The 20,698-nt window shown below is 30.9% G+C and overlaps 1 protein-coding gene and 2 non-coding genes across 3 annotated transcripts; all 3 read right to left on the minus strand.

Moving 5' to 3' along the window:
- Positions 1–226: 226 nt before the first annotated feature.
- Positions 227–422, minus strand: LOC112421431 (U2 spliceosomal RNA). Its single transcript, XR_003011763.1, has one exon. It is a non-coding gene; the product is annotated as a U2 spliceosomal RNA (small nuclear RNA).
- A 1,908-nt stretch (positions 423–2,330) lies between these two features.
- On the minus strand, positions 2,331–2,526 carry LOC112421432 (U2 spliceosomal RNA). Its single transcript, XR_003011764.1, has one exon. It is a non-coding gene; the product is annotated as a U2 spliceosomal RNA (small nuclear RNA).
- A 2,738-nt stretch (positions 2,527–5,264) lies between these two features.
- Positions 5,265–14,680, minus strand: LOC11408463 (uncharacterized). The gene is made up of 12 exons (XM_003609513.4): positions 14,435–14,680; positions 13,458–13,637; positions 10,807–10,917; positions 9,576–9,911; positions 9,055–9,231; positions 8,626–8,910; positions 8,403–8,525; positions 8,105–8,302; positions 7,427–7,680; positions 6,878–7,079; positions 6,039–6,344; positions 5,265–5,909 (listed from the first exon to the last, which is right to left on the minus strand). Exons 1-12 carry the CDS (start codon positions 14,597–14,599, stop codon positions 5,580–5,582), a joined length of 2,667 nt encoding a protein of 888 aa, XP_003609561.1. The 5' UTR covers positions 14,600–14,680; the 3' UTR covers positions 5,265–5,579.
- Positions 14,681–20,698: the final 6,018 nt, after the last annotated feature.

Here is a 20,698-nt window from a genome sequence, read left to right on the forward strand (position 1 = left end):
TCCACAAATAAAGCAAAAATTTTGTCCCTTGACTTTGGAATGGATGTTGCTGGTGAGGTTGATAGGGAGGAAATTAGGTTAGCTAACAGCAGTTTTCCATCAAGCTTCTGCAACTAAAATCTAGAGTTAAATAATGCAACATATGAGAAGCCCAATAATATTGAGAAGCCCAATAATATTGAAGTGACCTCTCCCCCCAAAAACTAGAAACATTGAACTAGAATTGGTGGGGTGCGCCTAGCTCATGCAATAGTGCAACACATGAGCGACACATAAGAAATCCAGTAGCAAGCTACTAAGGTGACTTCTCCCCCTCAAAAAAGTAATTTAATATCGTGTGATCCATTGGACCACATATCAGATATTAAACTGATAAGAACAGATACTACACTTGATCTTAGCCAAAAGGCCGAGAAAGGTATGAGTTGAAAGGGTGGCTGGCTTCTGCTTTTATATCAACTGTCTAATCAGTTCCTTTCTTCATTACCCGATGTGGGACTTATATGCAGTACCACCTTGTGACTGACTCTTACACACCACTCCCGTGCGTGACTCAACACTTATTTTCTGCTGCAAACTTTCATTATAAATATTAAATGTGATGAGAGATTGTTGAATACAACATTGAAACAATTCCTCCAGTATCAATCAAAATCAAAATGGGAGATAAGTATCATATCTCAAATTAAAATAGTCTGCAATTATACTAACTATGAGTTTTGAGTTTGAAAAGTGTAAGGCTACTTTCACAATTAGGGAATTTACTTCATAACTTGTAATACTTTTATGCTACAAAATTCTCCGTTACTTGACATTATCATCACAATCAATTGAGGGAATTTCCATGGTTATTAATCCAAACAATATTTATTACTCTAAGCTACAAACATTGCCCTTTCTATCATATCTTGAAGTTGTTTAGGCTTCACAACTTTCCTTGTAGGTACCTTATTTGGACTGCATTGGTTGGCACGTGTACAGGAAAGTGAAGTTCCATAATACATTGATGAATCTAAGAGATGTCATCCCTCTTTAAAGATGTTTGATGAGTCTACAGAGCTAAATGTCTAAGAAGGAAATGCCATTGTAAGTGCTACTGTAGATTTTGACAAGTTATCTTCTTCCATTGGTGCACACACATATTTAATGACTCAATACTCAGTCCCGTTACGTTATTATTTTTCCTTTTTGTGTGGTGGAATTGATACATCTTGTATCTCTTGCTTACTTTAAAACTTGGTATACTCATGCTGCTATACCAGAGAGGGTACTCGTAGGAACTTTGTTGGTCATTTAAAACTTTGTTTCAGTTTCTTCTTTACAAGAAAGGAAAAAGGCAATACTAATATATATTTAGGAACAGATTTAACTTAAATGCTCCATCTTGTATCTGTTGCTTACTTTCTGTGACTAGTTATCACAGTCACAAAATAGATTTTATGCAAAATTAATGTTGCTAGAAAGAAGCAAACAAGGATGCTATGTAGCCAAGTTTGCTTATACTAAGAGGAACTATGAGTTTTGGTTCAACAATATCGTGTCTGAGCAATTGTCTCAATTTATCAGTTTTAATGCCCCAGTTCACAGTCTAGTTGGTACTTTTATCCTCAAATTTGACTTATATATAGCTACAAACTAATAACTATGACTTAGCTCATTAGTCAATGATGAACTTTATGGAAAAAATTGCAATTCAATCCTCACATGATACACTCTTGGAGGATACTGAAAAGCCATAAACTATGACTTATAATACAAATTCAAATGTCTTATATTTGTGGAAATATTGTGTGGAGTCATTAAGCCTGTATCCTGCTAAAAATAATAAAAACAATGAAGGCAATCGAACTAGGGACACTCTAGTTATCCATCTATATTATATCCTCATCAAATCAAAGCTTTAGAGTATAATAATGGGATAATGAGCTATAAATAAAATGTGATATTCTTTCCATCCTCTACTACACAGATTGATTGACTGGATTAATGCTTATTTCATGTATTGGTCAACTATCGTAAAAATCTAATTTTTTTTATTTTTTTTAGCAAAATATAAATTTTTAACCGTAAAAAATATAAAAATTCATATTTAATTTTTGTTAAAAAATTCTAATTTTTTTTAGGGATTCTTATAATATTAAATGTTTCTATAAAAAAAATTTCAAAATTATTGATTTACTTAAAGGACCAAAAGTAAAAATGAAAACTTTTAGAATCTAAAAGTCAATTCCTTCAAAAAAAAAAATTAAAAGTTAAGAAATTTATCAAATATAGTGATCTAAGATATATTTATCAAATAAAATAAAATATGAAAAATTAAACTAGGATTGGTGGGGTGCGCCTAGCTCATGCAATAGTGCAACACATGAGCGACACATAAGAAGTCCAATAGCAAGCTACTGTGATGACTTCTCCCCCTCAAAAAAGTAATTTAATATCGTGTGACCCATTGAGTCACATATCAGATATTAAACTGATAAGAACAGATACTACACTTGATCTTAGCCAAAAGGCCGAGAAAGGTATGAGTTGAAATATAGGCTGGCTTCTGATTTTATATCAACTGTCTATTCAGTTCCTTTCCTTATTACCCGATGTGGGACTTATATGCAGTACCACCTTGTGACTGACTCTTATAAACCATCTGCTGCTAAGTTTCGTTTCCTTTAAATCATTAATTTTTTAACGTGATGACAGATTCTTGAATACACAATAGATACAAAACAATACCTCCAGTATCAAAATGTGAAATAAATATATCATATCTCAAATTCAAATAGTCTTCAATCAATCATACAAACTATGAGCCTACGCACACAATTTTATTTTGAGTAATGATCATGTTTCAGAATTTGAAGGCTATATTCACTTAATAACTTGTGAGTCTTATACACCACAAATTGATTTATTCCTAAACACTATCATCATATGGAATTTCCCATTTTATCAATTCAGATAATATTACTTCAAACCTACAAACACTGCCCTATAGATCTGAAGATCACCCCTTAATTTAGATAAGAGGAAGTCTCAGTTTTGCTTCCACCAATATCAGCTATTGTGTCTGAGCAATATCTTATAACTGTTGGGAACAAATAGCTACTTTATTCTCATGTAGCTATGCAACCACCATGTACCTTATTTTGAAGATCACCCAGCATGACAAGTCCTTAATATAACATTTTGAAATTTTAATTTCTAATCCAGAAACTTCTTAAATACTAGTAGTAGTTAATAAGTTTTTACCATTCCCAGGATCTAAACTTTGATCATTGTCACAACTTATCAGTTTTAATGATCGAGTTCACAGTTTAGTTGGTACTTTTATCCTCAAATTTGAATTATAGCTAGAAACTAAATAACTATGACTTAGCTCATTAGTCAATGATGAACTGTATGGAGAAAATTGCAATTCAACCCTCATATAATACACTCTTGGAGGATACTGAAAAGCCATAAACTATGTATGACTTATAATAGAAATTCAAACGTCTTGAATTTGTGGAAATATCGTGTGGAGCCATTAGGCCATGAATCCTGCCAAAAAAGAAAAAACTGAAGGCAATCGAACTACATACACTCCAGTTATACATCTATACTATATCCTCATCAAATCAAAGCTTTAGAGCATAATAATGGGATAATGAGCTGAATAAAACGTGATATTCTCTCCATCCTCTACTACACATATTGATCAGTGCTTAGTTCAAGTATGGGTCAACTTAGGTTAGTCCTAAGTTGATATCTCAATGTTAGGTTAGTAAGTTGAGTCACAATCTGCCTACTGGGTGGGTGAGCTTGTTGAACATAATTTGTATGAAATTTAATATTATATTATTTTTTGGGATAAATAACTTATTGATCTTTGTTTTACTACTTATAGATATGTTTGACCTTTTTATATGTTGAACATATCTATCTATCTATCTATCTATTATATTTAGATATGTTTGACTTTTTTTGGGACAGCTGCCCTTTTTGTCAAACAAACTATGAGAATGATTGACATGTGTTCATTGGCTGCGAAGAGGCGAAAAATGTTTGGCGAACGGCTGAACTGTATGAATTAATTAAAGATATTGTGGATGCTGCTACCAGTTTTGCAGATTGCATTTTTTCTTTGTTGTGCAGGTTAACAAGTGACAGAAGCAATGATATGGCTATGATGCTTTGGTGTTTATGGCCCCGTCGTAATGACAAAGTATGGGACGATGAATTAAGGCCAATCAATATAGCGGTCCAGCTTGCACGTGAAGCGCTTTTCCAATCAAGTTAATTTGTTGACATCTCATCTTTGTTACATAATACCATTTGCTCCACATCATTCATTTTTCCAATGTGGCACTCTCTATATGTAACTGATATTGCAGCATCAACGTCATTTAAGTTTACCAGCACACCAATCAATAACCAAGCATATTCATTTAATTATCCAACCTATAAGCAGTAATCCATGGACACACCACTGCAATGTTGGTTTTACAAAGAAGGATTATATAACTATTTTCAAAGCAAAATGTGTGACGATATTAAAGACAATAATGTTGTTTTACTTGACTTAACCTATCTTAAAATCGAAAAACTTACTTAATTTAAATATGTTTTTATGCAAGGATGTACCTGTTTTTATACTTTACGAGTTAGTAAGTACATTGTTGAAAAAAAATAAAACACAACTGCAAAAATTTAATTAATTTAAATATGCTTTTATGCATGGTTCAATATGATTTTAAGTTAAAAGAACGCCTTTTAGCAATTTCAACAATTTACCCAATTGAGCTAAGACCTGTGGACAACACATCTGGTCACGTCTATTTTCAGGTTTGCATCAACACATCTCTTATGGTATGCTTCACATGTTAATTACATTTCTTAGGATAATTTGAGATTTTGATTTTTTAAATATGACGTTGCGTTGTTGCTAGATTTTTTTTCTAAAGTTAGCTACTGGATTGTTATTGCTCTCTATACAGAATCATTGAGTTTTCAATTTGTTGTTTCTTGATTTTGAAGTGTGAAATGTTGAAGCAATGTGCTCAATTTATTAGAGAATGATTAAAGGCATGCTAGATGTTTGATGAATGTTCTATGTGAAACTTCAACTACATGCTGTTATATTAGTTATTTTTTATTTAATTCCCTATGCTGTTCTATGCTAGATCTTTAAGGGGAATTCTATTGTTTGAATTCACCTCAAAATAGTTGAATTCCCTCAAAACATTACATTCCCTCAAAACATTCCCCCATCCAAACACACTCTAAACTTATGATATATGATTTATAATTGAATAATGTGTCTGCGTTCTTCAATCTTGACGGTTACATTGTGCATCCATATAAAGTTGATGAAATTTTTTATAAATATAATCAATATGATTGTATTATAATCCAACTATGGATTTTGAGATACAACCGTCTAAGCAAAAAAAATTGTTGAGTGATAATGAATGGTGCAATTCAATATTATCTTTCTCATAAGCTCATCAACAATGTTATAATTATTGTTTAAAGAGAATATGTATTCATATTCTATCATTGTTGAGAAAAACCGAGCCATTTGGTGGTTGTTGTGGCCATTCTTAACCATGGATTTGAGCAACTTTTTCTTCGTTAGGCTTACCATCGTGAGGATGACTCCAATTCCTCATCTGTTCTTCAAAGCTTCCTACCTTGGCTGACTGATACAGATCGCCAAGCTTGTTTACGTACATATTATAATACGCCTTTTCCTCCACATTGCTTAATATTCTGACTAACTTTCCATGTTTCTCATCTACCACTATTTTTCCATCAGTGGATTCAATGCCACTAGCTAAGACTTTAATAGGCTTCACCTCAAATTTCGGATTCAAACTTGAAGACCTATCAGCCAAGACTACTGCACCTAGAATTTCTCCCAGGAACGTGTCCTGCAAACATAGAAACAATGTAGAAAATCCATAATTAACTATAGTTATCTCAGTAATGTTAACAAGAGGATTTGAAAGAAGATTGAGCAATTCGAACTAGAAAAAATAGTTATGGATAGAAACTTATACCATATGGTAATATCTGTTATTGGTTTGCTTCAAACGGTTTAGGCTTGACAATAGACTCTTGGTAAACACAACCTCTGATGTTTTTCTTGTCCCTTCTAATCTACCTATAATAGTTGCAAATGAACTCACTTGGCGCTGAGTGCTCAATGGAATGAGTGTGATCTTAACTTCTGATTCGAACACTGTTTTGGCGGCTAAAGGATCTAGGAACATGTTGAATTCTGCATATTGGTTAGAAGGAACTGAAAACACATTTCCTTTGTCTTCTGCATTACTGCTGATGTGCCCCCCCACTACAAAAACTTCCTGCATTATTTTGAAACTTTATAAGCAACTGTGTTTCTATTTTTGCACTTGAGAAATTCTTAACTCTAAACAACTTTGAATATTTTATTGGATTAAGTAAGTTTTTAATTTTACAAAATATATCCTCCTATCAAGTTTAGTCCCTACGAAAAATGTCATTATTATTTAGTTTTCAATTTGGTGATTTTGATGAAAACTTTCTTACATGTTTGGTCCCTAAAATCATCAAATTAAAGACTTATACCTTATTCCATTTAAGTGTTTTTTGAAAGGTAAATTTTTAACAGACTATCAACTAGAAAGTTTTTACTGTTTACTCTGTAATCTACTTTAAGAGTAGCATAGTGTTCTTGTTTTTTCTTTTAAGAAGTCAAACTAGCCCACCGAAATTGGCTTTGGGGAGCTAAGACCTTGAGAGGAGAACGCTCCACCAGGCCAACCCAAGTGGGTTGCATAATGTTCTTTTTGATCGATCATACACAGAAACCTATACTCAGATAGATGGTAACAAATATATACTATGTTTTAGTTACCTGAATTCTAGAGCTTATATTTTTCACTGAAACAACGTTTGCCAAATTAGTCAAGGGTCCGTTGGTTAGTACAGTAATATTGGACCCTGGTTTCATTGTTTGCAATACAGACTCCCAAACTTCCATAGCTAGTGGTTGTCTAAGTTCTGGGTGATCCGTATCCCGTGGGGCTCCAAACTTCACAGAGTTTTCTCCTGTATACCTGAAATAATTTTTAGTGTATTAGTCTTTTGCTGTTAACAAACCCATGGAGTTTTTTCAAGCAAACGTGGTGTTTGAATCCTCTGGAGTGACTGCATTGTGCATCATGATGCAGAGCCAATGAATTGAAGATAGAGAATACAATTACTGATCTCTGAGGTCAATGCGCCATGCAGCAGCGATTGTAAGAGATTCAATTTCAAAGTTACAGATAAAGACTCTGCGGCCGTTGCACAGTGCAGCAGCCGTGAGGATGTTTAGGTCTAGAAATAGAAACTTATGATACATCGTAATGCTAGATGAAAAACAATACTAAACAATAGCATGGAAGTTACTACTAAAAAGCACCTTCTTGGGCTTCGTGGCAGATAACGAGCAAGACCATAAAGAGTATCGGAATCTATGTAACCTCCATTCCCATGAGGAATGGCTTTAACATACTTGCAGCCTCCAACGGCTCCGAATATTGGATCTCTCTGATTCATTGCGAAAACATCTCCTAGACCAACTGGTATATCATCACGACCCATCATGTGAAGTATGTCATAAATTATGTCTATTGTTGCTGCATTTGCCCATCCAGTAGGACTCACAATGATTGCCTAAAACCAAAGTTACAAGGTAACCCAAATTAAAGTTTACTACATTACTATGTCTCTACAATTCTATAATTCAAATGCAAATAATTCAACAGAGGAAAACATGTGTTTTTTTATTTATTTTTTAGGTGCTAGGTAGTAAAGAATATAATTCCGTGCATGTTTGGGAGAACACTAGAATAGACAAAATCACCGTGAATCACTATGATTTTGGGAAAAGCTACACTTTGTAGCTTCACAAAATCATGGTGGCTCGCCGTGATTTTTCAATCCCTTCACTCATGCAAACATGTACTTCCTAATTGAGCTTAATTTATGGATAGTTTTTGGAATTGTGAACCTTTTTTAAATTTGGAGTGTCAATATTTGATTTTCTTGAATACAATAAGTAATTGAAAGAAACAATTAAGAAAGAAAATAAGAATACCTTAAGGTCGATTACTTGAACAGGCACTTTAAGGAGGTAAAATAGAGCTAGAAAATCTCCTGCACTCATGTCCATGTCAAAAACAACAGGTTTTCCCAATTTTTTATTTTGAAAGTTTGGCTTGTAAGTTACTTCTTTGTAGTAGGGAAACTGAGTAGTGAAGTTGTATCTCCCTGCTTGTCGTGGTTGCTTTAGAACCTTTGAACCAACAAAAAAATGAAAATCAAATTCACATTCATTTGTCTTTTTAAGAATCCAATCAAAGTCATGTCATAAATAATTCTATTATTAAACATACATCTAAAAATCTTATGAAATATTCCCTGTCAAGTGAACTCCCAACATCTCGGTTAGGCTTTGCTTTTGTAGCAACAAGTACCCTCACAGAGCCTGGACCACCTTCCTCTTTTGTGTAACCATCCTATAAAACACAAGTTGCATTACAACACATGTTAGTAACATTCCCAATGTGTCAAATGAGTAGCAAATTGAGTTGACAACCTAAAAGTACAAACAACTACCTGACATTTTCCTTTGCCATTCTCGACGAAGCAAAGAGGATCTCTGAGTCCTTGTTGAATATGACCACTATGGACACCACCTTTTTCAAGATTGAACTTGGGAACTTTTAGGCCATTAAATAATGGATTGGAACCATCAGATATTCCATATGGTTTATTAGAAGTAATTACAGTTATGTTCATATACTCCATTTCTGCAAATTCATTATCTCCTTTGTGATTATTGGGTTTACTCATGATGGAGACAGCCACACCAGTCATAAAAGAGTCCCACATAAAATAACTCTGTTAACAATGAATCATTTTTTAATATCAGATCTTTTATACTCCATCAAACATGAAACACGTAAATTTACGTGTTTCATGTTTGATGCATATGTAATAAGTAACACAGTATAATGACATTATAAACTCATTAAGAGAGATTACCGAATAGAATTCGTTGTCGAACCAAGTATCACGAGATATTTTCAAGGATTTGAAACAGTATTGTGCTTCATGTGTGTCTTGACTCTTTTCAAATGCATCAAAGAATTGTGCAGTGATGGGGATTGTGTTTGATGCATCAAGAGGAACTAGGGTGACTGGAATTCCAGAATGAATCACCTATATAAAACAATATATACTTTTTGTCACAAACATAGCTATCCATGTATGTTTCTGTTAGATACAGTGTAATGTGCTTAGATAAAAAAAAAATCTATGAAAAGATTTCCCAGGTAACTTTTTAAATTTCATATAAGAATTTAAACATGTCTTTTAAAAAAAAAAATCAATATTTTAATTATTTAAGAAAATATTAAATATTTTCTTTAAGAAAACAGTAATGAACAGGATATAAATATCTGTAAAATTTGGTTTTGTTTACATAAATATGAACCTTGAAACTAAAGTCATATGCTTTAAAGAAATGAAAAAAGTATGGAGTAGTATTGAAGAATTTGTATGACCTGGTAAGCTGCAAAAGGGTCTCCAAAGATATTGAATTCTGCATAAGGGTTAGTATTATAATCTGTAAACATATTTCCATGGTCACCACACTGTCGAGGCACACAGTTAGATGAAGCATTTTTTGGGCAACAACCAGTAGGGTTGCTTGACCTTACACCTCCACCCATTATATAAATATGTTCCACATTTTTCTTAAGGTGTGGATTATTCATTAGGAAAATTGCAACATTTGTATGAGCTCCCATCATAAACAAAGTTGTGGGACCTGCAGACACTTTTTCAATCAACACTTGTTGAGCAGTTGGTTGCTCTAGTGGTGTATATTTCCTTTTTCCCTGATATCATGATCAAATTAGCAAGCAACAATTGAGTATCATAAGTAACTAGGCTATTTATAATTAAGGTGTACATTAGAGGTTATTCATCTATGTAAAAAAAAACTTGAATACTATTTAAAAATTTTAAATATTTCTCTGGACTTGAACAACTATTATAGGATTTTTAAAATCGTTAGTTTGCAATGGAAGAGTTTTGAACTTCTTTTTATAGACAAGTGTTATCATAAGTTATGTTAGTATTTTTATTTTTTTTCATTCATCCATCTTTGAATTTGATTATTTAACTTCTCCAACTCTTTCAACCCTTCCTCTCAAAAAAAAAAAAAAAACTCTTTCAACTCTTAGCTCAAATGAATTGATCTACCAAACCTCCAAAGTTTTTAACTGATTGTTTTTAGTGCAAGTTTCATCCATATTCACATAAACAATGTTAACTTATGTGACTTTTGATATGTAATCAATCAATCGTTGCACCATTCGATCATCTTCCCCAAAAATCAACCAGTTTTCTTCAATCTAAAACAAAAATATCCACCAATTGAATATCATCTTCATTCTCATATATCCATAAAACTCGACAAAAACCATGACAATTGTGGTTCAAATGTTTATGTTGGTGTCAAGAAATGGTTGCTCATAGGACCAACATGGGGTCCAAACGTTAGGGTATGATGATGTTGTTATTTTCTTTTAACCATTTTGTCTATTCATTTTATAGATTGGTCGGAAATGACTTACTTGCACCAACAAATTTAACTTAGAGATGAAAATTATACTTTTTAAAGTTAAAGAACTAATTGAATCTCAATAGTACTTTAAACTTTAAAAAAACAATTACGCACACCACAAGCTAAATTCATAACAATATATATTATGTTTGTGTTATTAATACCTGTGGGAGGAAAGATTTCCTGATACCATAATTTGCATCAATATCTAAGCGTCCTCCAAGTCCTACGGGAATGGCCTGCCTGTATCTGCAGCCTCCTATTGTTGTCATTCCCTGATTCAATAAATGGCATATCACATACAATATTAAATGACTGTATGTTTGTATTTGTCAAAATCACGGTGAGCTGCTGGCAGCTTTTGTAAAAATCACAGTGATTAACCCCGATTTTGTCAAACTCGCCGTATTACCAAACATGCATTAACAAGAGTAGCAAAATACATTAATTTTCCCAATTGTTGCATTTATTTACTTCACTACAGGTCATCCAAATGCTTATGCAACTAGAAAGCACTGTAAGTTGAACTGAATTGTATACACTGATCGAAGACGTTGTGTGTATATATTTTTGAAACTTTAATTTTTTATTTTCTTTTAGAAACTTGAAACTTAAGGTTTAAAAGAGTTTAATGGATGTATAAACAAGAGACTGCTATATTATACTTGAGGAAGTCTTGCGTGTCACAACAATTTGGTCACAAAATTTAGGCACAATTACATATTTAAAAAAAGAAAAAAAAAAAAAAACTCTTTGAAAGAGTTTGTCGTCCATTAAAGTCCCATAAAATTTGAAGGATTAATCTCCGCAATTGCACGTGGATGATACTCAGTTTACACCGAAGATTGAATATAGAAAGTATATCATGAATGACAAACAAACCAATAAAAAATGGTTGAGAGCGGAACACATGACGTGATAGATTCATGTATCGCTCTTTCATGAGAAATAGCATTTTTCATTCATTAATATATAAAAATGTTTCACAAAGTTCTATGTACAAATTTAACATATTAATGGTGCGTTTGTTTTTGTTTTTTTAGAGAAAAAATATTAACATGTGTCATTAAAATACAGGAGCACATATTAAAGAATTCAATATGAGTCACCGTGATCTCGACTCTGTTGGTATAACATTCCATCATATATGCAGGAATGCATGAAGTCAACGTGGCTAAACTGATCTATAAATATAACCCCTGATTTAATGGAATAAAAAGCAGGTGGTATTATACGATCGTGAAGAATTCGTGGGAGAATTTGTCGCTACGTATAGCATTATTCTTTTGAAAATTGTGTCAATTTATTTTTTCAAAAGTTGAAAAATGATTTTTTTTAATAAATACCTACTGTTTATGAAATCTTTAACATGTGCTTTAAGAGTTAGGGTACATGTTAACATGACACTTCAAAAAATATGTTTAGTGTAAAAAATCTAAAGATTGTTTTTGTAGGGATTTTAAAAAATAGATCCAAAGCTATTTGTGTTTACTCACTGCCCAAAAAATCATTTAAAAATATATTTTTAATTAGTGCATGTGTTACCTCCCTATTTTTGGAAGAAAAGTATTTTTAGAAAAAAGTTAATCCTCCTTAAAAAAAAGTCAAATGCATCTAAAGGTCCTTTAAGTTTTTCGTTTTTCTCAAAGTCGTCCTTTAAGTTTCAAAAGTCTCAAACAAGTCCTTTTAGTTTTTGAATCGTTTCAAACAAATCCTTTTAGAGGATAATGGTGATGATTTAGATGATAGCAAAAAATAGTATTATCCACCATTTGTCATGCCTAAAAAGATGACTAATTTTAAGTGGGTGTTAGGAGTCAGATTTGGTACCAAAGATGAGTTCAATGAAGCAATTACCAACTATGCTATCTACAATAGGACTTGTTTGAAACGATTCAAAAACTAAAAGGACTTGTTTGGGACTTTTGAAACTTAAAGGACGACTTTGGGAAAAATGAAAAACTTAAACGACATTTAGATACATTTGACCTAAAAAAAACAATCCTAATAGTTTTTCATTTAAGTCAAGATATTTTTTTTTATAAAATGATTTTCTAGCAACACTTGAAAACGACAAAAGTTATTTTTTATAGGGTTAAATATGTTTTTGGTCCCTATAAATATACCAACTTTTCGTTTTAGTCCCTCTAAAATTTTCCTTCAACTTTTAGTCCCTATAAAATTTTGAATCACTACTTTTGGTCCCTATTTTAAAGTAAATTTTAGTATTTTTTTTAACGAAATTGTACAGAAATGTGTAGAATATTATAAAAACATTTCCCAAAAAAATTTAGAATTTTTTAAGTAAACATAAATTAAATATGAATTTTTAACCATAAAAAATATAAAAATTCATATTAAATTCATGTTTTGTTAAAAAAATCTAATTTTTTTTGGGAAAGATTCATATAATATTATGAATTTTTCTGGAAAATTTGATTCAAAAATATAAATTCTACATATGAGTTTACTTTAAAAGAGGGACCAAAAGTGAAGATGGAAAATTTTTAAGGGACTAAAAGTTAAAGGAAAATTTTAGAGGGACTAAAACAAAAAGTTTGTATATTTATGGGGACCAAAAACATATTTAACCATTTTTTATAAAAAAGTTTTTTTTTTTAAATTAACTACTCACTTTTTTTAAAAGGAAAAATAACTGCTAAAATTTATTTTTGGGTACAAAAATTAACTGCTCACTTTTATTCACGTGAAAGGGGAAATGATGCCTATAAAAATAGAATGTGGGGGCAGTAGGAGTATGGTATATAACTACTTTAATACTACTGGTATACATAAAAGAGGAAATTATTAGGACCTGTTCTATAATTGGTAGATATCCACCAACATTTGGGAGTATGGTACCATTTGACAGTATTCCACCCTCACCACCAATTCCAACAGCAACATCATCTCTCCCCATCATGTACAGCAAGTCATAAATTTGGTTCACAGCATGCCCTGCACTAGTCCAGCTATTTGCACTGATGGTCACTGCCTGCAGATTAAGGACCAAATCAACTTAAGTAGAAATTTTTTCCGGGGAAATCGTACTATTTTTCTTTTGCTTCAAAAAATATGCAAATTAATTAGTTATATCTACACTATATATGGTTTTGGGATGATTTTTTACTTTCAATTATACCCCTAAATAAATTTGCATATATAAAAATGTTATTATTTTATATTATATCTTTTATATTGTATACTATATATAAATCGAATACATTATTTCGAACGGGTTTTTCACTTTTCCTATTAATAAAAATTTATCAATGTAATCCTTAAAGTATAAATAAAATTTTGTCATATAAGTTAATTATTTTTATCATATTTACACAATTAAGAGACTAGATTGGAGATATGAAGATAGTTCAAAGACTAAATAAATAGTTTATTCTAAAAAAAACGGACTGTGTTATCTTCCTTTCATATTAATATTTGGATCTTTTCCATGGTCCTTTCTATAAAATCGAAAATGGATCAATAAAAATTGATTTGTTGGTTTATATTATAGATCAAATTCATTTATGTTTATTGACATGTTTGTTTAATATAAGTGATTTTTGACAAAACATATTTTAATATTGATAGCTATGAAGAAAATATGGATATTGTTTATTTTTAAAAAAATAAAATGAGTCAAATTAAAGTTTACCGGTCAAAGAAGTAATCGAGATTAGGAGTAGATAATTAACATTAAACTAATTAACTAATGAAAAGAGAAAAAGAAAGGATGGTGAGTGAGTACTGTAGCTTAACAAGATTTGCAGGTTTGTTTCATGATATATATACCTCCAATTGAAATTGTGAAGTGTTGAGCTTAAGAAGATAAAGCAGAGCAAATAAATCATCAGTATCAACATCAGTATCCACAACAATTCGTTGAGGCTTTCCCTCCACTACAGAAGCTATAAACAACAACACTGTAACAGCTGCAGCTACCCTCCGTAGCAACATCCTCAGACCCAGAAAGAAACTACGTTGTTGTCTTGTCTTGAAACGTTGCTTTGACAATTTTGATTGATGATGTTCTCTACTTGCACTATTTATTGAGATATATATCTGATGACGTGATTGCATTTTCATTCCGGAAACGATAAAACATAATAATTAAAAAACAAAACATGGCAAAATTATATTACACGTGTGGTCCCTTGTCTATTACTATTTTTCTTTTTTTTAATGTCAATAATTGATGTGATTTAGTCATATGTTTACTATTATCTCGCTTTCTTTTTAATTGTCATATTTTGACATTTTACACAAACCAAAACAATCAATAAATATTACTATTTTTTGATACAATAATTTTTATTTTTACTATAATAACCTTATTTATTTAATATTTCATTACATATATTTCTCTCTCTATAATAATAAATAAGGGTAATATTAGTAAAATAACATTTAATGTTGCATTGAACTATGTAAAGTGACACTTAAATGAAAACAATTTTTTTTACAAAAGAGACACTTAAAAAGGAACGGAGGGAGTACTCCCTCCGGTTCTATTTACAAGAGACAGTTGACTTTTTAGAACATTGAATAATGTATGTATCTAGTTAAGAACCTAAACCAAATATATAAATTATTCAATGTATCTAAAAAGTAAATTGTCTCTTGTAAATAGGACCGGAGGTAGTAATAGTTTTCAAACTTTAATTTATCATCATTCATGCGTGTTTGGTTTGTATATGAATTTTACCTAAATTTAAAGTTTGGAAATTGTGTTTGGAGTTTGAATTTCAAACCGCCTATAGTATACATATAATTTTGAGAAAAAAAAACATAATGATTATATTAAAAAGAGTAGCACGTGCACGCAAATATAGTAGGGACTTTGTGTATTTGGAATATTTGAATTGGACAGAGTAAGTAAGAGAAGGAAAAGGACGACCAAATTAAGAATTTTCAACTCGCGATTCACGTGCCTCCTCCTGGCATCGAAAGAGTAGTACTTTGGATAGGCTAAAATAAAATATGGTTTTAGTCCTGTAAATATGCTTCGTTTTGGTTTTAGTCCTGTAAAAAAAAAATTATTTTTGGTCCCTGCAAAATTTTTTGTTTTTGAAAATAGTCCTTGCAGGGACCTTTTTTAAAAACAAAATATTTTGAGGGACCAAAAACTACAAAATTGGTTTAGTTATAATGTGTCACGTATGCAAATCATCACAAAAGTGGGGTCAGTGACTATTTTCAAAAACAAAAAAATTTTGCAAGAACCAAAAACATTGTTTTTTACAGGGACTAAAACCAAAACGAGGCATATTTGTAGGGATTAAAGTCATATTTTAGCCTTTTGGATAATGTATTGTGGCCGGTCACAATCACATAACACCCAAACGCAACCAATTCTAAGTGTACGTATTACCACCGCTTCTTTCACTCACCAACGTGAATCACTTTCAAATTATCAAACTGATAATGATAGAACGACGAGTGTTTTGACCGGTCTTTTTCTAACATTTACATTTTTGTTGGGTGATTCATGTGTATCACACATTGAAAATAAATCATACATAAAGTGGTGAAACTACGTGGGTTTCTTTTTTTTTTGTCAGGTAGTCTAATCGCTAGAATTTATCTTATAAGGTAAATCATACATAAAGTTTGAACTCCAACCCTTACATATAATAATATATTGTCCTACCAACTAAGCTGTGCGTACGGGATGAGCATTCATAACATTTATTCATTAAAAATCTTTAACATATCATATATATTTCACTACTCTTTATATTTCTTTCTCTCATTGTATTTCGTTGTTTATTTATGATAGTGGTTAACATCTAATGGGTAATAGAGATTTTAAAAATAAAAAAAAACCTTCAATGTCAGGTCAGGGAAGTAAGCAAGACACCCACAATATAATGGACTATAGGGTTTGAATCTCGACTTTCTTCAACAACAAAAGAAAAAGTTTCAATCTCGACTGAAAAAGATGGCTACATTAATATTTGATAATGTCTCGTATTAGATTTACTAAGTGGAAGAATCCCATGGAAAACTTACACACAAAAATTAATTTTCTAGAATGATTTGAATAAATATATGCATGAAGCGTGCCTAAATTGATGAACTATCTTTCTTCTTAGATTGATTCACCATCCATTATTTTCTTCTAGCGGGTGGGGTTAGTTTATTGGCATAAATTAATGGTGGTGGAAAAATATTTCATTATTTTGAACTTCAAATTAATTATAGATTCACTTTTTTTCTTTTTAAAAAGTTTAGGTGAGTAGTACTTCGAGGAATTACCAAATTCAGGGCAAGTCCGAAGATTCAAGGACATTTATGTAATTATTTACGGATCACACACCATTTTTTTTAACATCGACAATAAAAATTAAACTTATGACCTTGCATGCGAGCCAACTCTACGCTAACTAAATCAACCTTCATTTGTTTATTCACTTTTATTTAGCTACACCTTTCTAATCTATGCTAAAATATCCACCTAAATCATAAATGACAATTAATATAAGAAAAAGAAAATAAAAAAAGAATGGAACATAAAGAGTCCTGAAGTCCAGCAGAAAATAATACTTTAAAGAGGCTTTGACTTTATAATAATATATTTAGGTACCGTTTGGTTCGGCTTTTTTTCAGCTTCTCTATATTTTTAAGGAGAAGGTAGGTCAAACACAATATCAATAAAGTACCTTCGAAAAAAAGTACTTTTTTAGAATGCATAAAATTGAACGGAATGAGCTTTAACCAAAAGTTATTGAATGATACTTCAGAAAACTATTTCTTTGTAATTTATTTCACAAGCATCTCTATTCAATTCACGCATACAACCTTTTCTTTTATTTTTTAATATTATATTTCAATTTGTTTTTTCTTCCATTTAATTTTTTTTTTAACCGGTCCATATAATTTTTTTAAAGGAGGATCAATTTAATTTTATTATTTATTTTTGAAGGAATTTTATTATCTTTTTATTACTTATATATTTAATTTTAATATCGTTTAATTATCACAACCTCACAAATATTTTTATTCATGTTGTCGTTGAATGACACCAATTATTTTTATTCTCTTTCTTCAACCTCACAAATATATACACACACATTAGCGTTTAGAGTAATATTTTATGTTCCTATGTCTGTTTTTTTGTTACGCTAATGCGTATAATTTTTTTAGTGTTGCGTAATGCGTACAATTATTATTTTTATAAAATTTTGATTTTAAATAAAAGTACAAGTATAGATGCCTAAAAAAATTATACTTATATATATTTTACACATTTATATTATAACAAACTATGCATATATTTTTTTTATTAAAAAAACTAAACATATATTTTTCAATGACACCAACAATGTAACAAATATAATATCATATGATATAAATTCTTATCTTTTTAAATGACACAAAAAATATGTTATTCTTATAACAAAATTTGTTATACAGTATAATTGGAAAAGAAAAAACAAACTATTCTCTAGTTTAGCTCAGTTGATATAGTCAATGCATAAATATATGCAAGGTCGCGGGTTCGAACCCCGGACACCACCAAAAAAATAATAAATTCAAAGTTTTGTACAATATTATGCCAAAGAACTTTTAACTTAAAAATAACTTTAGAACTAAAAAAAAATAAAGAAATCAAACAACTTTAACTTTTTCCTTAAATTAAAGAGCTTTATTTTAACTTTATTTTAAAGTAGCTTTTAGACTGAAAAAAAGTCTGGTCAAACGGTACCTATACAACTATTTAGCGACAACTTTATTTTTCTTTCTTTTTATTTACCAAAAACTAAAGAGAGAGAAACAAAGAAGAGAGTAAAAACATAATGTGATATAAATATGAAAGAGAATTCTTCTAAAGTTGTCACAAAATAATTATACAAAAATCTTTTCTTTTTTTTTTTTGTCAAAAGCAAAAGCGATATTCATTCATTCAAATCAATAAAGTACATCATTCAACACCGCTAAAAACGTAAAGGAGTCTGCGAACAAACTCACAACATCCAAGTTAATAGCATATAACGGCATAATGACTACAAAAATATATGATAAAATTTAAGTGATCGGAATACCAATGCCCCCAGATCTGCAACGTTGACGCCCAAATATGTGATTGAATAATCGATCTTTCAATAGAAATCAAATGAACACTGCAACAAGATGGAAAATCAAACAACGCCGCACAAGACGACGAACAACACACCACCACACTCAGGTGACGAAATCATTAAGAAAAAACCTAGATGTATGTGAAAAATCACTTATTTAGATTGAAATAGAGAGAAAATGATGAAGAGGTGTGATTCCAGGTCAAAAATTTACCTAAAATCACCCCTCAATGAAAAATTGGAAGTGAAAAACTTAGAGAAAAAAATTAGGGCCGACTTATTGGAGAGAGATAAAAGTTATATCAATGTAATAGGAATGAATAGTGATCATTTAAGTTTGACCTATCACTTACTCCTAAAAAAACTTTGACCTATCACTTTAATATATCAATAAATGAATTGATATTAAAATTTGTCTCCATATACTCCATTCTATTATCCTTATTATATAATAAGTATTTTTGTTTTATATGAATAAATTAGCATCAATTATATATGTACATGTATATATGTGTGTGAATTTAGAAATTTACACCTAACTATTTAGAAATTATTTCCACGCATTAAAACTCGACTTTTTCTCCATTTTTCTGTATGAGTTTTTAATGATGATGGCCACTTCGTCCATCTAAAAAAACTCACTTTTTCATTTAAAAATGACTTATAATGAATGCATCTCTTTTTACCAAAAACTTACACCCGCATTTAAAATTATTCAAAACAAAATCCTTAAAATAAAATATACTCCATTTGATCACTATTATCCAATGGTCTTAGAAAATGGTTTTTACTTGTAATAATAACATGAAGGTGTAAATGATAAGAGTTTAAAAATAAACGGCGCAACTGATTTTCCAAGTCTCCTTCCCACAAATCGCCACACAATCAACATCAACACAACACATCATTTTCAAATATTTTCTTCAGATTTGGTTGTACCTAAAATGTTACGTAAGTAATTGTAAATATAAGAAAAAAAAATGTTATGCAAGTGTCATTTCACTTATGGGTCAAGTTAGGAACATCGACTGAGTACACAAGTGACCTCCACATCAACTCTCAAAATTTAACAAGACACAAATTTAACATATTTACTTTCATAGGAATATTTAATTCAAGAATGACCACATATTTAACGAAATTTAATCAGCAATTAAATCAAGTCAGGAACATCGACTCAACACAAGGATGATCAAGCATGTTTATTCTCAAATAACTAATAATCAAATAAGACCTTTTGTCTTTAGGGAAGAAAAAAAATTAGACAATAAGATGAGTTAGTATGCATCATATTCATATGTAAGACTCGATGATCTAGATATCACATCAACTGACATAAAAACCCCATACCAACCGACCAAAATCGCCACATTTGGCAAGTAACAAAACACCCCTTTTGGCAAGTAATTAACAAACTCCCCATTTGGCAAGTAATAAAACGTCCCATTTGGCAAAGTAACAACGCCCCATTTAGTAGTCTATGCCTCTGTTTGGTTTGGCTTTTGCAAAGCCAGAATCAATTCTGGAGCATTTCAAAAGCAATTCTGCAATATTTAACATGTTTGGTTTGGCTTTTTAAAATAGCTTTTATCCTCCAAAAGCAATTTTAGTTGAAGCTACAATTCCTAGCTTCTTACTTTCCTAGAATCAATTCTACACCCTCAATTCTATTAATTCCATCCCTGCCCTCATTAATTTTTCTAACCCTTCTCCAACCGAATTTTTTCTTTCTGCAGTCTTATTAAAATAAATGTTGGTGAAGAGAATAACATTTATTTTCTGCAGTCTTAACTCTCAATTCTATTAATTCCATTCCCCCTTCACAGTCCACTTTTCTCAACCATAATTCAACCACCCTTCCCAAATTTAATCCAAAAATTCAACCACCCTTCCCAAATTTAATCCAAAAATTCAACCACCCTTCCCAAATTTAGTCCACTTTAAATTATTATATCAATATTTTAGTACTATAATA

Source organism: Medicago truncatula, chromosome 4, assembly GCF_003473485.1.
Source record: "Medicago truncatula cultivar Jemalong A17 chromosome 4, MtrunA17r5.0-ANR, whole genome shotgun sequence".
NCBI lineage: Eukaryota > Viridiplantae > Streptophyta > Magnoliopsida > Fabales > Fabaceae > Medicago > Medicago truncatula.